The following is an 18,008-nucleotide window of genomic DNA, read 5'->3' as shown; positions in this document are numbered from 1 at the left end:
ATTCCCATCCATCCATCCCCATATACCCAAACCAACCTGTGACCTTGGAGAAAAAATAACCAATGAGTTGAATCTAAACATCCGTCCAACCAAAAGGTCCCAGGAAGGGGGTATACCTAAACGTTAAACCATCCGAGAGAAAAAACAAACAGGAAGTGAAGATCAAACAAAACCTGTCCGATATAGAAGCAAACAAATCCCAAAATGATCAAGAGGAATGAAGAACCCTTACAAAACAGGAAACTGACCACCAAAAAGGTCAAAATGTTTCTATCGCCGTGACCAAAAACAGAAAGAAAACCAAGCTGAAAAGAAACCTCCTTGCATGAGCCCTGACCAAAGAGAAGAAAGTGTCTCGCAGTCTCTCCATCGACTGGGGGAAAGTTTACCGTTGAAGAGCATATCATTTCCTCTCCAAGCTCAAACACTGTCTTGCTTCCCCACTTCACCTTCCTATTTGAACCCTGTCAGCTTCTCTTCAACATTCCCATCCTCTGTCAAACTCACCACTTTTTATAGCCTCTCCATGTGTCTCTCTCTCAACGGTGTTCCGTGCCATCATAGTACCCACCATAAGGCGAATCATAGTACCCAACATCACCCCCTCCGCTGCTTGCCCCGTCCCCGCCCCAGCTGGCACCCCCCCCCATGGTATAGCCCGAGGTCGTCGGGATGCCCATTGATGTCGGTGGGTAAGGGCTCATGCTGTGGCTGCTATACATGGCCTGATCCATCACGAGGTCAGACTCCCTTCTGCTCCCGCCACTGTGAGTCCGTTGCCCCGCACTGGCAGCTTCATGCCCTCGAGAGAGCATGTGGCCCATGCTGAAGCTGCCCCATGCCAGATCCCCTTCGTCCACCAACTCATCGGCACTGCGGATGCGGTAGCTACTGTCGGCATATTGCTCATTAAGGGCATCGCGTTGGTCGCGCTCCTTTTGCTCACGGGCCTTGTCCCCTGTATCACCATGTAAGTATATGCCAAGAGAGTAACAAAACGGGGTAAGACGTACTGAACTTGCGCTGAGCAATCCTATTTTGAATCCGGCGTCTCATCTCCGGGTCAGTCACGGCACTCCAGTCATCAGACTCCTTTGATCTCGGTGACGAAGACTTCTCCTTCTTGGAGCTGGTGGAACCCGAATACTTGGATGATCGTGAAGACATCTTGGCTTCTTCTGTTTCGGTGTCTGAGCCCGAGTAATTCGTGAGTTTGCTTGACTTGGACCGTTTGCTGCTGCGGCTCTTGTTCGAACTGCTGCTGGGTGCCGGTGTGTAGACGGTGCTGCCTTGAGCTCCGTCCCAGTCTACCAAGGACTCGTCAGGGTAGCTTCCCGTGTAGTCTGGGTCGATGCCCGAGTAATCTGTATCATGAGAGTATTGGTATGGGAACATTCTAAAGACTTGAAAGAAAATAATGAAGAGAAAAAACGAGTCTCACAGGTCAAACGACTGCGCTCAGAATCTCAAGATATTGGCTCAGGATCTACAAGATGATGCTTCTGGAACGATGCTCGAGCTTGTATCTTCTGTTGCGATTCTGTGGCGTCCAGTCGGGAGATTCAAGATCTCTTATATACCAAGTTCCGTCAAGGATGATGACGATGAAGAGCCCCGTAAGGCTGTCGAGGAGGTGAGTGCCTTGAGGCCTTGATCACAAACGGTCACCAAACTCGGAATAGTAGGCCAGGGTCTCTAGGGCTTAGCGTCGACGTTGAAGGAACGAGCAAGACGATGATGACGGTATTTGCGGCGTCGGCCGTAGTACGAGGACAGCGAATGGAGGTAGGTGTAAGTCGAGGGGTGCAAGAAGGATGACACGCAAAGGGCTTGCGAAGACCGTATAAGACGGGCAATCCGAAGAGTTTAAACTGTCTTAAACCGGCACCGGTGACCAGGCCAAGAGAGCGGGTTGAAGGTCAGTAGTGGAGCGGGCTGATGATCTGGGTGTGTCTAGAGTCAAACCCTCTCGTCCTACTCCCCCTGGCACCCGTTGTGGATTCAAGACCAAGACTCATGGCGAACGGGAGGCAGGGATGGGTAGGCGAGTGGATGGGCAAGGGTGAGGGTGGCTGCAAGTGCCAGTCAAGCAGCAGCCGTCGTTTGAGAGAGTCGAGATGCGTGTGGACACAGGCTACTGGGAGGGGGAGAGGAAGCTTGAGCCAGTGGGCTGGAGTGGAGGGGGGGCGTGTCCGGCGAGACAGACAGAGTGGTGTCTGGTCGTCGGTACCTGGTCAACGGTGAGTGGATGGGACAAGAGGAAAAAGTGACTTTGGTTGTGTTCCGCTCCCCACTCGCCTTCCCCTCCCGTCTTCACCTTGACATGGTACCTTGCCTCAAGGTAGAGCAGAGGGCGGTACGTATCTGAGCTCCCCCCTGACCCATCGGCAGAGTGACGGCACTGCACCCACCCACCAAGACAACCTACCAGATGGTCCCGCTCGAGGCGAACCCAGCCTCATTCCAATGTGTGCTGTCCCTGGAGCGCTCAGACAGCTGATTAGGTAACCAGTCAAGCTGAGCGAAGACGTATTCCGCAGACACGACACTGCCCAGCAACAAGAAACGAGAAATACGATAGATAAATTGACCCGAACACCGGGCAATCCTCTATGCGCTGAATGGGAAATCTGGTGTTTCCACCTCGGCACGGGGGTCAAGTAAGACAAGGATGGGAAACGATGGAAAAAGGAACAAATAGAAAGCAGAGAAGAAGTATATTTAGGGAATTCCAGACCAATCATTGGCCCTCATGGCAGAGAACAATGAAAGAGTAGGGCATTGAGGGATCTCGCTGCCAGATCAGGGCAAAGCAGAAGCGGGCATTGAGAAAGGCGAGCAAACTCAAGAGGGTCGGCGGTGGGTTGCTGATCAGTGACCAGCATCTGATAATGTGGAGTAAAGACCCCTCAGAACGTCCCGAGGAGGCTGGGTTTGTTGGGCGAGAGAGCGGGAGGCAGTTCCTTCCCCCACACATGCATTCGGTCACCAAACCCGGAGAAAGCTCGTTCACGGCAGGGGCAGCCTCCCGGTGAGGCATCCAGGTTCTCTCATGGCAGCCTGGCTAGCATGCGTAAGAAGATGATGACTCTCTCGGCGGAGAAGGAAGAAGAGCCTGTCTGGGTTTTGCTTTTGGTCGCGTGCAGATTCTCAGGAACAAGATGGATCACTCGCAGCTGAGGTGTGCTGTGCTCCTTCTCTTCTGCCGGATGGAAGAGTTGTTGAAAGTGGGAGGACCGTTGCAGATTTGGTAATTGTATCGGTCAGCCAATCACAGGCCCCAAATGTAGTCAATTTGGCGGGGCTTAGTACAGATAGAGTTTAGTGGGTAACGCAAGGGCAACCCTGGTCGAGGGTTTTTCGCTGCGGGACCTGCAGTGGGGTCCCTGACATCGTTGTTTAAACGACACCACAGTCAGCTCTCTCGCGCTCTCTCTCTGGTTCGCGAGGATTAACCGCATTAAGCATCAACTACATGTCTTTCTCTTTGCCCAGAGACATTTTTCCCCTCCTAGAGGATGGGCATTCTTCCAAAACGGCACGGCATCTTGCGGATGAAGTCCCATCGCATCTCGGGCCAACCTTCCGACCGATCGATTCGGTGACCCAAGATGATGCATTCTACAATACATCTGGTGAGGTGTTCTTCCCACAGCCTCGTCTAGGAAGGATTCAATAAACTGTGGGGTCTCTCACTCATCAACCATTCTTCGATTGTGACTCTGACTGTTTCGGCAGCTGAGTTTCTGCTGGGGGACCAAGATATGCCTGTGCCGTCGAGTACGACGTCGAAATTATTAACGCAATTGAAGCAACCAGGCTGTGGGATCACCTGGGCGCAAGGCGTGGTGGTATCACAAAGAATGAACCACCCCAGGTCTGCCAACCCCTTGCGGCTCATATATTTTCCATCTGATCGTGGGTGAACCGTTGCCCCTTCCCCCCACCACCGCTTGCTTTTGTGCCACAGAAGATGCATAGATGCGATACCATACCGATGGGGTTCATGAGGAATCTCCTGTCTGCGGGTGGTTGGGGGCTCTTTTTTACCAACGATGAGCCATGACACCGTTGAACCAAAAGCACTGTGCAGCAGGCAGACAGATCTCTCTGTTAAGAGATATATCTTGGCAGTTATCACCCCTGTAAACTATGTGTAAATCTTTTTTTGCGGGCGGGAATACGGAGCATCCAGTCAACTTCCAACCCTATACGTGGATCAACATATACCATCGTGGTGCTTAGCTTCGCTTCAGTTTCGGCAACTTGGCAGTTTGTCACCATGATCATAGAGCCTCTTCTTCTGTCTTGTTGTTCCCTTGCAACCCTATTGCGTCGTTCGGTGTGTACAAGTTACTCCGGGAGAAATATAAGCTTAAACAGTCAAGAACAGCACTGCCACGAACAAGCGAACTTTCAAGGGGACAATGGTCAATCATTGACAGCGTATCTATCTACGGATTGCCGGAGAAACCCCGCCGTGACATCCAAATGATCGCCATCGTGGCCAAGCAGTTGGTGGGTGGGTAGCATAGGATAGGATAGCTCGGGTCTCGCAAGAAAAAAAAGAAGACCAATCTGTTTTATTGAGAGAGATGGAATCATCGACAGATGGTTTCTAAATTCAGAATAAATTCATGCTAGATACATCCGAGGCCGGTTGAATGGGCCCGAGAAGGAAAATAAAAAATGAGCCACCGTCCCTCCCGCGAGACACACAAGAGACCCATTGCCGCGACCATGGAGAAACAATGTTTGACTTCCGGGAAGCGGACCGCTCAGGTTGTCTCTTTCAGCTGGAAGTCTTTCCCGTCCAATCGAACTTGGCAAACAACTGGTGACAGTGTGGCCGAGACGCCGCCGACGTCGTGATGTTTCCTGAATTAGATCTTTTTTTTTGTTTTTGCGTTACAGTGGCCACTTGGAGAGGGTTTCTACGGTTTTTTTAGTCAAGCAGTGTTCAACTTGGATGCGATTTTTGGTCTCTTCTTGAAGCTAGTACTATGTTGCGGCAGTCTTCGATCCCACTCATCCCAATGATTGACTCCCAGGTAGGTACCAGTTCCATCCAATATCAATACAATATCTGCACGGGGGGTTGACACAATCCCATCCCTCCCAGCAGGCGCTACCCTGCCACTCCCCCAGGTGATACGAGAATTGGTGCGTTTTCAATTGGTAGCAACCTACCTCCTTGACACGCCATTGGTCCGCTGGTCTCGTGTGAATGACTTCTCTTCTTCGCTTGGGCTCACGTGGAGGCATGTTTTTTGACCGCTCCTCAATCACCACGCATGGAAATGATTCAGAAGCGAATAACACTTTACCCGTGATCTGTCAGAGACATGGGATTTCTGTCTCAACTGACATGTTCGGTCGGGGAAAGGAATAAAAAAGGTGAAACGGAGCAACACTAAACCGATTCAGCTGGAACTTATCTAAATTTATCTGCGCGCCAAGGGCTCCCTTGTCTTGTGCACGACACCCCGCACTTACACCATGTTCACAAGCAAGCAAGATGATGAGAATGGCGGCGTTGTGAAGAGGATCTGATTGGATGCTATATTGGAGATAATGATATTGATAGCAGGCCGGATGCTCGACGTAACGTGCCATGAGAAGTTGCTTGCTACCAGCACTTACATGCGGTATACCGTCAATACCGATCTTGAATATGCCCGCCTACCTTCCAAGCACACCAAGACTGAAGAGACCAGAACAGCTGAACCATTGCTCCGTGTCTTGGTCTTCTTCAAACTTCCCGTCTCCCGTCCGAGGAGAACGGGCAGCCGAAGCGGCGTAGCGACAGCCGATAAGTGCCAAGACCTGGGGCGGCGCAGGAGGGTGAATGCAACTTTCAACGGTTGCGGCGGCAGTTTTCCGCAGATGCCCAACAAGCCACCCGAAGCAAGACCGTCCGTTCCCCGATTCACCCGCTCTCTTGCTCCCCGCGTGGAGTTTCTGCTCTTTGGGGCTTAGACTTCTCAACCCCGAGACTTTTGACGATGCTCGATTTTCAGCCGCACATACAAGTTTAGCAGCAAAAGAGTCAACTTTCTCCGAAAGAAGAATATCCCCGCCGTGTCCCCGCGTCAAAGTCGAGCCTGGGCTGTGCTTTGCGTACAACCTGCTAGTCGACGGCCCGGATGGTGATGTACTGGACAAATGATGGTCCGCCGTTGAGTAGCCTTCAGGGGTGTGTTGATCCGTTCGAATCACGATCCCGCTTCTTCGCAGGCTTGCCCACACCCTCCGAGAACAACAACGCCTGTTTTCAGATCAGGTACCGGTGCATCCACAGCCTCAACAGGCATGGTCCTGCCCCAAGCCTCGAGCGATAGCACCAAACTCGCCGTCTCTGTAGTATTCGCTGTGATGTAACCACTTCATCAACTCGAGATGAATAATAGCTCACTCGGATGGATTGTACCCCGAAGCAAGTTTCTTCCGCATGGTCTGGGTAGCTTAGCAGACACCCTCAAGAGTGATATACCATACCTTTCTGGTCACCGAACAGCTCTGATCTCATAGGTGTCTTGAAAGTGGGCATCCTGCGGCGAAAGAATTGGCGATGACCGAGGTTCCGTGGATAGACCTAACACCTCCATATGCAGGTACACTGGGGAAAGAAAGTCCATGGCCAGAACAGGTGGTGTTGGCGTTCGCCCCAAGGCCGGTTCGAACAGATTCAAGGTCTCCGTTTGGTCCTCCTCTCGAAGCCCAGAGGAGACAATGCAATCTCCTCGACCGGTTATTCCGTCCTTCCTGATCGGTGCGTGTCGATGTACTGGCATGTCTGGTCGTATCGTAGGGGCAAATCGTTGCCTCGTTGCCGTGTGTGGCACTTTCCATGATCCGACTATGACCTCGCCAAAAATATCACTCCGTCCTGCTCTCTTTCTCCTGGCCCATTCTGAAGCTCGATACCACTTTGTGTTGCAGTGACGAGAAGGCGTGCAGATGTATCCGGAAGAGGTTTAGCCCGCGGCGTTCGAAATGATGGCAACCAGGTTTCCAACCCAGTTGGTCAAAGTTCCTTCTGGACGACCAAACTCTCTTCTACACCCCCCCTCTCGTAAGAGGAACCCAATTGACGGTTCATTCATTTGCTTTGCTGATCCAGAGTGAGCGCGAGCGGTTGCGAGATCGGTCGAGGGACTGAGTGCTGCTGCTGCTGCCTGTTTGCTGCTGGCAACCCTCGGGGTTCATCCTTCCCCCCACGACTCAACAAGTTACGTCAGTGTAAATGACTGCCATGGCGAGCAAAAGAAGGTAGCGACGGTGACGATGGTGGACGACGAAGCAAGGTCGGAAAGCGAAGACTGGCCGCGTAAGTGTGCTTGCCGTTGGGGTCGGGTCGAGCCCTTCTCTTATGTAAGGTGCATTTTCTCGTTGCCTGGTGTTGGCGTAAGTCGCGGGTCGCAAAAGCTCTGCTCAGCCCTGCTGGTGCGGCCGCTAGGATTTAAGTATTCTCATCCCCCTCATGGATGTTCTACCAGTCATTTCGTGTTCGGCCTCATCACGGCGTCTTTTTTTGATTCTGAAGCCTGGAGGACTGGTGAATTGGGCGTGTTTTTGGACCTAAGGTTGCAGTGTGCTTCCTGTTTGAGTTAATTGGGGTCCCAAGGCCCCTCCATGACCCATTAGTAAAGGCTGACAATGCAGTGGAAAGTCGGACACCGACCACCAAGCATTCGCGTCCCCCGTGGTTCGAATGCGGAAGGTGCTGTCGAAAGCCCTTTTGCCAAAATGCTGGAATGGCAGATCGCACTCCTGTTCCCATATCCTGTTGCATTCACAACCCTTACCCAGATTGCGATACTCGTACTCGTTCCCATCATCAGTCACCAGCTGCTAGACCAATATATCAAGCTCCGTCAGGATCCGAGTTGACGGTGGAGATATCCTACAGAGACAGGCCGCTGGCGGTTGGGTATAGAATGTCTAATTCTATTAATGTACAAGTTTTACAATTGTGACGAGATCGTCTCTCAGGCCACCCATCCAGATGCGCCATCAAGAGAGCAATACTCTTAATAGAGACCCTGAGCCTCTCTCCGGGCCTTCCGCTCGGCAACACCCCGCTTGAAGCGGACCTCGGCCCGTCTTCTCTCACCGCCATCCACCTTGTGTCCTCTCTTGTCTTCCCACATGCCCTCCGTCACCTTGAGCACAGCTGCCCTACCGCCCTTCAGTGGTAGAACATATGGACCTGTGATCTTGTCGACACCCCTGACTTTGAAACCCTTCGCCCTGACCTGTTGGCTGAGCGGGAGATCTTCCACCTCCTTGCCCTCAGGCACGTTGACCACATATCGTAACCTCAACTCTGGGCTCTTGACCTTCTCCACCAGCTTCAAAATAGCTTTGCCGCCCTTGACATACTTCAAGTCACCACCAATGCCGTACTCTCCCCTCGCAAACTTGTCCCGCCACCTTAGGAGATACCGCCGTGAGCGTGGTGGTTCCACACCGAGCTCCCTCAGTTGTTCAGAACTTAAGCTGAAAAGTGAATCCCATGAGGGAAATTTGGAGGCGTGTGATTTAAGATCGCGGCCGATCAGGGTGAGGAAGGTCTGGACATTGGGGACGAATGGTGTAGGATTCGGGATCCATGTCTTGGGTTTTGGGACAGGTGATGGGGCGGCTTCGGCGGATTGTGAGGATGTCGTCGCAGAGAAGGCTCTGAGTCCGTGGACAGCGGTCGAAACACCAACCGGGGCAGCGGCGGCAGGTCGAAGCAGGAGCCCGAAGGCAGAATGGAGTCGTAGCGAATTCATGTGCGCTGTTGAGAGAATTAGGAGGCTGGACTAGTTGGTTCATAGTACCAGGGAGGTGCTGTGGCGGCGGGGGAACTAACCTATGGAACAACTCCTCCTAACATTCGGTTCTAGTATGTGGTCTCGCCCGGTCGAGATAGCCTCAAGGGTCCTTTGGCGGCAGTCAATCGCTTCCTCTCGTCGGTCGAATGCGCTCCATGGAGTCGAAAGTTTTTCCGTTCAACTGCCATGCAAGGTCCCAGCGCACAGACCACAATCTGATCTTGGCAGGCGGCACTGTTTGGAGGGGTCAAAGCATGAGCCAATCACCGAGCTCCAATCTCAACTTATGGTGGGGTCTTCCACTTGCAAGGCTGCAATTCAACCACTGGTACTGATATGGCACTTATAAGCTACCGCCCCCCCTCGACCTGCCTGGCTCTCCTCGTTTGACCCAACACTCCTCCAGATCCTGCATGAACCTTTCATCCCAGCGACCTGGCCAGTCCAAGATTCGATCCTTTCAGCCATCACATCGTGAAAGCTGCTCCAGCCAGCTATATGTCCATCCCAGCTAGAAGGCGACATCAGCTTGGTAATCGGTTTTATATCACCCTTGACCTTTTGCTCTCGCATAGGCAACCAACGTCGCTCACATACCTGGACATATTCTCGAGACTACCCAGTCGGCCACAAACAGTTGTCTACACGTGAGCTTGACAATACACCGTTTTATACTCCTCATGTCACTAACCTGCCGTAGATCTGATATTCTATGGAAATTTACCAGGTGGCAGCAACCTTTTCATTGAAATCTGCCCCCTCCTTATGTAGGTAGGGGTGGGCAGTAACTTATCTCTCGTCACTCATCTTGGAAGAATGCCCCCCAAGGCCAGCCGAAGGGCGCAAAGCTTGGCTGCGAGAAGGTCAAGGAAATCATCCCCCGCGGAAGATGCTGCCAACGAAGGCGAAAATGTTACAGCGTTTCTGACGCAGCTTCGGTCCGCCCCTATGTCGGTCCCCAAGGATCAGCAGGGCTCAGAACATCCTGCAAAACGGGCCAAGACATCACGCCATGGTGTGATAACAGTAGCACGGGAATCTCTGTCGCTTCTCATTACCGACGCACCAGATTTCGACTACAATGGACTGAGCACATCCCGAGATGTCAGCAATATCATCGCCTTGCAGGTCTTCACTGCCCAATCGGCTCAGATATTCGTCCCTTCGTCCGATTTGCAACTGATAATTGGACCTCGGACAAAATCCCGAAACTCAAACTTTCATCTCTCGTTCCGGCTACAAGGCGATGAAACATCCCCAACCTTGAGACCAGCGTTGGAGGTGGCTCATACTCAAGGTGTCGATCCCGGCGATGAAGGATGTCTGTGGACCGCTGTGGCCATGTCCATCCAGCAGAGCGGTCCAGGCCTCCGTCTTGAGGTCTCAATTGAGGTCAGATGGAATGAACAAGTTACAGTTTGGAGCAGCAAAAGGGCTGCCACATCGCCACAGGAGACGCTTCGAAATATCGTGTTTTCGACATGGTACCCGGAGCTGGCCCTGCCCAAGGATAAATTATCCTCGCTTTCATGGTCGCCTCAAGACTTTTACGAGGCTGCATGTGTCCCAGACAAGCAAAGCTTCGATGCAGAGGTCTCAAAAATGGAGGTCCCACGGTTAGAGGCAAAACTGTACCCATTCCAGCAGAGAGCCGTCCAGTGGTTGCTAAAGCGGGAGGGTGTACGGTGGTCTCAAGATGCACACAACGGCGTGGGCGGTGTCGTGCCAAATCCGCCGTCAGATTCGACCGAGTTACCAATTTCTTGGTCGAAGGCTCATGATGTTGATGGCAACACGATCTATTTGAGCCCGCTGATCGGTGCGGTCACAACAGATACCGGTTTATTTGAGGCTCTGGAGGGCCCCCCCGGCGGGATTCTCGCTGAAGAAATGGGTCTCGGGAAGACGCTGGAAGTCATCAGCCTGATGCTTTTGCATCCTCGCCCGGAAACCAATGTCATGGTCTACGACCACTTTCTAGGGAGGGAGCTACTTGCATCATCGGCAACACTGATCGTCACGCCTACTACGCTGCTTGATCAGTGGCTTTCGGAGATGCAACGTCACGCACCATCTCTCAACGTACTGTTCTATCCTGGAATCAGAAAAGCATCCAAAGAAGGCCAAGAACTCTCAGCAGAGTACCTTGCTCAGCAGGATGTTGTAGTCACAACGTACGAGGTGCTAAGAACTGAAATATGGGCAGCTTCTGACGAGCCTGTGCGATCGATGCGGAACGTGAAACAATATGAATCGGTCAAGTCCCCTCTTGTACAGGTCTCTTGGTGGCGAGTGTGCATCGACGAGGCCCAGATGGTGGAAAACCGGAGTACCAACGCAGCGCAACTGGCTCGTCGAATTCCAAGGATTAATGCTTGGGGAGTAACTGGTACGCCAGTGAAGGACGATATCCAGAAGGATCTCCGTGGTCTTCTTCTGTTCCTCCGTTACGACCTCTTTGCAGTCCCTGGCAAGGTATGGAATCTCATCTCAAGGCGAGACAAGCAGTCATTCCGAGAGCTATTTCGACTTCTATCTATGCGCCACACAAAATCCATGGTCAAGAGCGAGATCAAGATCCCGCCTCAGAAGCGCTATGTCATCACGATGCCTTTTACTGCTGTCGAGGAACAGCATTATCAGAGTCTTTTCGAGGAACTGACGGCTAGTTGCGGTCTTGATAGGCAAGGCAACCCGCTGAGTGATGATTGGGACCCTGAAGATCCCGCTGTCCAGAGTGCTATGCGTGTAGCTCTCGATCGACTTCGTCAGACAGCTTTGCATCCCGAGGTGGGGAGTCGGAATCGTCGAGCGTTGGGCCAAAAGTCTGCGCCTATGCGGACGGTCATGGAGGTTCTGGAAGCCATGCTGGAACAGAGTGAGGCAGCCATGAGGACCGACCAACGTAACCTGCTTCAGTGGCAGCTCGCACGTGGACAAATCCTAGCATGTCAGAAGCGGGTGAGAGATGCGTTGGCTTTGTGGAAGGAGGTGCTGAATAAGGCCAATGGCTGGGTTGCAGAATGTCATCAACAGTTTCGACAAGCCCAGGAGGAGGCACGCAAAGCACGAAAGCCTCGCAACCCGACATCAGAGAGTGATGACGATGAAGAGACTGATGAGGGGGAGCGTGAGGAGTTTTGGTCTGCTCAGGTCGGTGAGGCTCGACGCAGGTTGCGTTCTGCTTTGGAGGTACAGCATGCTGCTGTGTTCTTCTGTGGAAATGCATACTTTACGATCAAGACAGATGAGACGTCGACTGTGAAGGACTCGGATGAGTTCAAAGAGCTGGAGAAGCTCGAGGTGGAAAGCTATGACCGCGCCAAAGAGATCAGAAAGGAGATTCTTCACGAGGTGTGTCATCACAATTCTGCTTCTTCCGGAAAAGGTGGGATCTGACTAACACAACCTTCAGAGCCACAAGAAGGCTACCAAGCTAATGGAGCACTTGGCTCATCGGGCTGCCGAGCAAAATTTTGCCGAGATCCCTGAATTCAAGCCTCCCAGTCAATCGGGACTCGAGACGAGCAGAATCGTCGATGCCTTGACAGACATCGGCGGGGCTTTGGACGAACAAGCAAACCAGATAGATGAATGGCGAGAGCACGTTATTCAGCTTCTTCTCAAACCGCTGGTCGACGAAGATAACGACGAGGTCACTGGTGAAGAGTACGAGCAATCGACCAAGCTCCAAGACGAGATTCTTGTCTATCTTCAAGTCCTCCGCACCGCTCTTGCTGACCGGTCAGCCGCGGTAACTGGACAGAAGAACTTTTTGGTGGAACATGAGACCAAAGTTGCTGCTCGGATGGCGGCTGAGGGAGACGGACCTTTTCCCGAAAAGCTCCTCCAGCTTCTTGCTCAGAGCCAGGCTATCAAGCCTCCTTTTGTTGAGGGGCAGGCACTCAGTTCATTGAGAGGGGTGGTATCAGAGCTGCGAGGTTTGACTCTGAAGCTGAGACAAGACACGGCTTCAGGAAGTGCAAGGGCTGCTGCCGAGCTTGAGATTGCCGATGCACTGCTCAAGTCGACAACTAATCACCAGAATGACCAGGCGAAGGCTGTTGCGTCCATGGAGAAGGAGACAGAAAAGTGCATGGATACGCTCAATGCTCGGTTGGCCTTTTATCGTCAGCTTCAAGAGGTTTCCGATATGGTCGGTGATTATGAGGGCTCTAGAGAGGAGGGACCTCTTCAGACGGCGCTTCGGACGGCGGACAAGCAAGTGCAGATTTTGCAGGGGAGGCTTGCAGCTGCTGAAGCCAAGCACAGATACTGTAAGTCCCTTCATCATGACTATATGTCGAATCTCTAGCTAACACTGTTCGTAGTGATCCACCTGAAAGACACCGAATCAGGCTCCGAAGAGTCCAAGACGTGCATCATCTGCCAATCTACCTTCTCGATCGGAGTTTTGACGGTATGCGGCCACCAATTCTGCAAAGAATGCATAACTCTCTGGTGGAAAGCCCACAGAAAGTGCCCCGTCTGCAAGAGGCAGCTCAACTCCAACAACCTCCACGACATCAGTCTCAAACCTCAGGAACTCAAACTCCATCCCGAGTCAACAACAGCAGCCCCTGCTCCTTCGTCCAGTCCCCACGATCAGCCCTCATCCTCCTCCTCCCCCACCAGTCCATCCCAACCCACAACAACAATCTACAGCACCTTCAACCCAGAAAAGCTTTCCCAAATCAAATCCATCGACCTCCCTTCCTCCGGGCCCTCGTACACAACCAAAGTCGACACCCTCCTCCGCCATCTCCTCTGGCTCCGGAGTTCGGACCCCGGAGCGAAATCAATCATCTTTTCCCAATACAAGGAATTCCTCGAAGTCCTCGCTCTTGCTTTCAAGAGGTATCACATAGGGTACACCTCCTTCGACAAACCCAACGGCACCACCTCCTTCAAATCCGACCCTTCCGTTGAAGTCTTTTTATTATCCGCGCGAGCACACTCTTCGGGGTTGAATCTAGTCAACGCAAGCCATGTTTTCATCTGTGAACCAATGCTCAACACTGCGCTTGAACTGCAGGCGATAGCAAGGGTGGACAGGATCGGGCAGGAGCAGGAGACGACGGTGTGGTTGTATCTGGTGGAGGGGACGGTCGAGGAGGGGATATATGATTTGAGTGTGAGGAAGAGGTTGGCGCATATTGGGGGTGGGGGGGGACAACAGCAGCAGGATGATGATAATGGCAAGAAGGGCAAAGGGAAGGGAAAGAGGGCTGGGACAGTGGTGGCGGTGGTGGATTTGGAAGAGGCGGATAGATTGGAGATGCAGCAGGCTAAGCTGGGGAGGTTGATGGGGAGGGACGGGGTTATTGCGGGGGAGGTGGTGGAGGGGGAGGATTTGTGGAGCTGTTTGTTTGGGCATTTGAAGAGGGGGCAGCAGCAGGGGACTGATAGACAGTTGGTGGAGGATCCGGTGACGAGGGGGTTTTTGGCTGCTGAGGCGGTGGAGGGGAGGATGGTTATTAGGAACGGCGAGGGGAGGGCGTAAGTAAGCGGTAAAAGACTAGCGTTGATGTTTATGATTGATGAGTACGAGGAACGTTTCTCCACGGCAATATATGGGTTCACAGACTTCGAAAATAAAACGAAGGGATAACTTCCGGCCACACCAAACGTTTGTTCTGAAGAAGCGCTCTTGGCTATGCAATTTACCGACAGACACGACCAGACAAAAAACCAGAATCGTATCTACATCTACCATATCCAGCCCCCGCCCTTCTCCCAAAACAGACCAGACCAGATAACCCCAACTAAAACTCCCTTCCAAGCATAGCTAAAACCCAGAAAATTAGAAGTTACCGGCCAACCCCCTCTCCCTCGTCACCGGCCTGCTACTGTGATCCGTCAACCCCATCACCGGCCCACCGCCCACTGCATTCCCATACCCCTGAATGGGCAAATGACTCCCGCTACTCTCCCCCCCGCCCTCCTCCATCTCGCTCGCCCCGACATACCTCATGTCCCCCGTCCCATTCCCATCCCCATTCCCATACCCATTCCCATTCACCACCTGCCCCCCATTCCCCTCAAACACCATTCCTTTTTCTCTTGGGTTGTGCAAATTCAAGTTTGGCTGCGTCTTGATCGCAGGCCAGAGATCAACCACAAAGCTAAACACGTACGCCGAAAAGATAAAAGCAATAACCCACTCCAACACCGCGCCGGCGTTGTAGTGCTGGGTGAATGTGCATGACACAAAAGCGATCGCTAGCAAGATTTCCAGAATGACAAATGTTAGTTTGATCCAGAAGGATGTGGAGAGTTGGTGGTGGTGTTTATAGTCTATCACATCACACAAGGTCAGTAACCTGAAAGTGGGGGGAAAGGAAGGGGCAAAGAAAGGGGGGGAGGGGGCGTACGTTGACCTAACCGTTGATACTCCCAACAAATAAAAATCGCCGACAGCACATACCCCCCAATAAACAGCAGCAAAAAAATATTGTGCAGCTTCGGGTACCTCGCCGTGTCGAACACCGAGAGTAAAATCAACCCGACAGTTCCAATGATTGCGAACCCGATGGTGAGAAAGGCGAGGACTGTCTCCGTCCGGGTTTGGTTGGGGACCAACCGGCCTTTGTGGCGGAGGTAGTAATCTGCCGCGAAGGAGATGTCGAGGAAAACAGTGGTGAGGACGCAGCCGGTGATGAAGAGGGGCTTTAGTGTTGAGGCGCCGACGTCGGAGATGTAGGCTATTTGTTGGGAGGCTGCCATGGAGGGGTAGTGCGCTCGGGAGACGGGGGGGACGAGCCAGTGGATGAGGAGGGCGAGGAGGGTGGCTAGCCAGATGAGGCCTGCGAGGATGGGGTAGAGGTAGTAGGAGAGGTAGGGGAGGTGGCGCATTTTGGGCGGTTGTGAGTGGTGAGCGGTCTAGTGCTATGAGACAGTGGTAGTGTGTGTGTGTGTGTGTGTGTGTGTGTGTGTGTGTGTGTGTGTGTGTTGTTTGTTTGTTTGATATGTGGTGCCTCCAAGTGCTGGTTGGTGTTGACGACCTCGCCTCAACAACAAACGAGGGTGACACTCTGAATAGTGAGTGGGAAAAAAAGCTGGGATGAAAAATCAAGAGGTGGGAATCAAGGCGATTCAATATGGGACCAGAGAGAAAAGCAAAAAAAACCCGAGGAGACACAACGCGGCTATGGGGGTATCATCGTCTTCTTAGCTGTATTATAAGCCGTGTTCCCATCATCGGCATTGCTTGCTTGCGTGTTCAAAAAAGGGCGGAGTTAAGGGTCAGACAAGAGAGAGACGTGCTGCCAGCCTGTGTTTTCTTCTCCTATCTCTCGAAACCTCTTCTGTCGGGAACACGGGAAGCTGCAAGTCCGAACTGGCTATCAAAGTGGTGGTGCAACAGGGACATGAGTTGACAGGAGCATGACCAGATGGTTCGTTGCCGGTTTGCGTGACGTCAGGAAGGGCCATGCTGGTGAGGTGACGCAGTGACTCCAGCGGCGCTGCAGTGTGGACCCTTCCAACGGGCGGGGGCTCTGCCGATTTATAGTGGGCTTGGCGGATCGAAGATACAGCAGACCCCTGTCAACGCTTTGTCACCCGTCTTTCACCGCCCTAATGGAATCAAACCTTCCCCACACACGGACGGCTACTGCAAGGCTGAACTCCAGATTGACTTTCCAGATTGACTTTCCAGATTGACTTTCCAACAACCCACGATACATACTGACCACAACCTCACCTCACCACCGCCACCGCGACCATGGCCGTCTCCCCCCTAGTCTACCCCCCCCAACCATCTCTCAGCTCCCCTCACAAACGCCAACCCCCCTCCTCTCAACAAACCTCCAGCAATGGCACCCCAAGCGGTGCTCCCCTCTCAGCAGCCAAACCAATCCTCCCCCTCCCCCGACAAGACCCCTCCTCCTCCACCACCCCCCCTCCCTCCCTCACCCTCGACCCAATCGAGCAAATGAACGAGCTCGAAAAGCGCAAATACGTCAAAGGCCGCAAACTAGGCGAAGGCACCTACGCCAACGTCTACTTGGGGCACTCCCGCTCCGACCCAACCTCCCTCGTCGCCATCAAAAAGATAAAAGTCCAAGCCCAATACAACGACGGCCTCGCCCCCGACGCCGTACGAGAGCTGAAACACCTCCAAGAACTCCGCGGCCACCCAAACATCATCCAGCTCTACTCCGTCTTCTCCTCCAAAGACCAAAACTTGAATCTAGTACTCGAGTACCTCCCCCTCGGGGACCTGGAAATGCTCATCAAGGACGTCGACAGGGTCCGGTACGGCGCGGGGGATATAAAAGCCTGGATGGGCATGCTCACGAGGGCGGTCTGGTTCTGCCACGAGAATTACGTCTTGCACAGGGATATCAAACCAAACAATTTACTCATCGCCGCTGATGGGGAGGTCAAGCTCGCTGATTTCGGTCTGGCGAGGGGGTTCTCCGATCCGGGGTGGAGGATGACGGCCACGGTCATCACCCGCTGGTACCGCCCTCCTGAGCTCCTCTTTGGCGCAAGGCACTACTCGGGCGCGGTGGATATATGGTCTGTGGGCATGGTGTTCGCCGAGCTGATCATTCGAACCGCGTATCTCCCGGGCAACACAGAGGTGGAACAGATCGCGCTGATCTGCAAGCAGATTGGGACGCCGACGGAAGATAACTGGCCGGGCGTGACGCAGTTGAGCCAGTATACCGTCCCCAGCGAGGTGACGCCTGTGTGGGGAAAAGAGGCGTACATGGGACGGTTCGGGGCGGTGGGGTCGGAGGGGGTGGATTTGTTGGTCAAGACGTTGGCGTTGGATCCGAAGAAGAGGATCACGGCCAGGGAGATGCTGGAGCACAGGTGGTGGAGGACGGAGCCGAAGCCGACGAGAAAGGAAGATTTGCCGAGGAAGAGCGGGGGGGGGGAAGAAAAGATGGGGGCGGATTTGAAGAGGAGGAATGGGGTTTTGGAGGGGGAGGATAGGGGGAGCAAAGTGGCGAGGAAGCTGGATTTTGGGGCTATGAAATAAGGAGACAGGATGAATACGGAAATATCGCATTGGTCGGCGTTTGGGACATTTGGGAAAGGGCCTCGAGGGAAGCACAGCACAGGGTATATGAATGGTCGTATAAACGAAACAAAAGTGAAATACAAGACAGAATGACCGCGCATTCTGTTATTGCTAGGACACCGTTGCCCAACATTACAAACTTGACGCTA

The 18,008-nt window shown here is 53.0% G+C and overlaps 5 protein-coding genes across 5 annotated transcripts; 2 read left to right on the top strand and 3 right to left on the bottom strand.

The window, feature by feature from the left end:
- Window positions 1-539: 539 nt before the first annotated feature.
- Window positions 540-1,395, bottom strand: PODANS_2_5977 (uncharacterized protein; the record flags this gene model as incomplete). Its single annotated transcript, XM_001911330.1, has 2 exons — window positions 540-958; window positions 1,014-1,395. 2 exons carry the CDS (start codon window positions 1,393-1,395, stop codon window positions 540-542), a joined length of 801 nt encoding a protein of 266 aa, XP_001911365.1.
- Window positions 1,396-8,033: 6,638 nt separating this feature from the next.
- On the bottom strand, window positions 8,034-8,999 carry PODANS_2_5970 (uncharacterized protein; the record flags this gene model as incomplete). Its single annotated transcript, XM_001911329.1, has 2 exons — window positions 8,034-8,785; window positions 8,861-8,999. Coding segments are annotated over 2 exons (891 nt in total), but the record flags the coding sequence as incomplete, so codon positions are not given.
- Window positions 9,000-9,638: 639 nt separating this feature from the next.
- PODANS_2_5960 (uncharacterized protein) lies at window positions 9,639-14,325 on the top strand (the record flags this gene model as incomplete). The annotated part of the gene is made up of 3 exons (XM_001911328.1): window positions 9,639-12,176; window positions 12,238-13,099; window positions 13,154-14,325. 3 exons carry the CDS (start codon window positions 9,639-9,641, stop codon window positions 14,323-14,325), a joined length of 4,572 nt encoding a protein of 1,523 aa, XP_001911363.1.
- Window positions 14,326-14,625: 300 nt separating this feature from the next.
- PODANS_2_5950 (uncharacterized protein) lies at window positions 14,626-15,677 on the bottom strand (the record flags this gene model as incomplete). The annotated part of the gene is made up of 2 exons (XM_001911327.1): window positions 14,626-15,119; window positions 15,197-15,677. The coding sequence occupies 2 exons, from the start codon at window positions 15,675-15,677 to the stop codon at window positions 14,626-14,628; spliced, it is 975 nt and encodes a 324-aa protein (XP_001911362.1).
- An 871-nt stretch (window positions 15,678-16,548) lies between these two features.
- PODANS_2_5940 (uncharacterized protein) lies at window positions 16,549-17,817 on the top strand (the record flags this gene model as incomplete). The annotated part of the gene is made up of 1 exon (XM_001911326.1): window positions 16,549-17,817. The coding sequence occupies one exon, from the start codon at window positions 16,549-16,551 to the stop codon at window positions 17,815-17,817; it is 1,269 nt and encodes a 422-aa protein (XP_001911361.1).
- Between the last annotated feature and the right edge of the window lie 191 nt (window positions 17,818-18,008).

The sequence above is a fragment of the Podospora anserina genome, chromosome 2 (genome assembly GCF_000226545.1).
Source record: "Podospora anserina S mat+ genomic DNA chromosome 2, supercontig 2".
NCBI classification, from domain to species: Eukaryota; Fungi; Ascomycota; class Sordariomycetes; order Sordariales; family Podosporaceae; genus Podospora; species Podospora anserina.
Note: the sequence above shows the minus strand (reverse complement) of the source record. Positions and strands in the feature narration are given on the sequence as shown.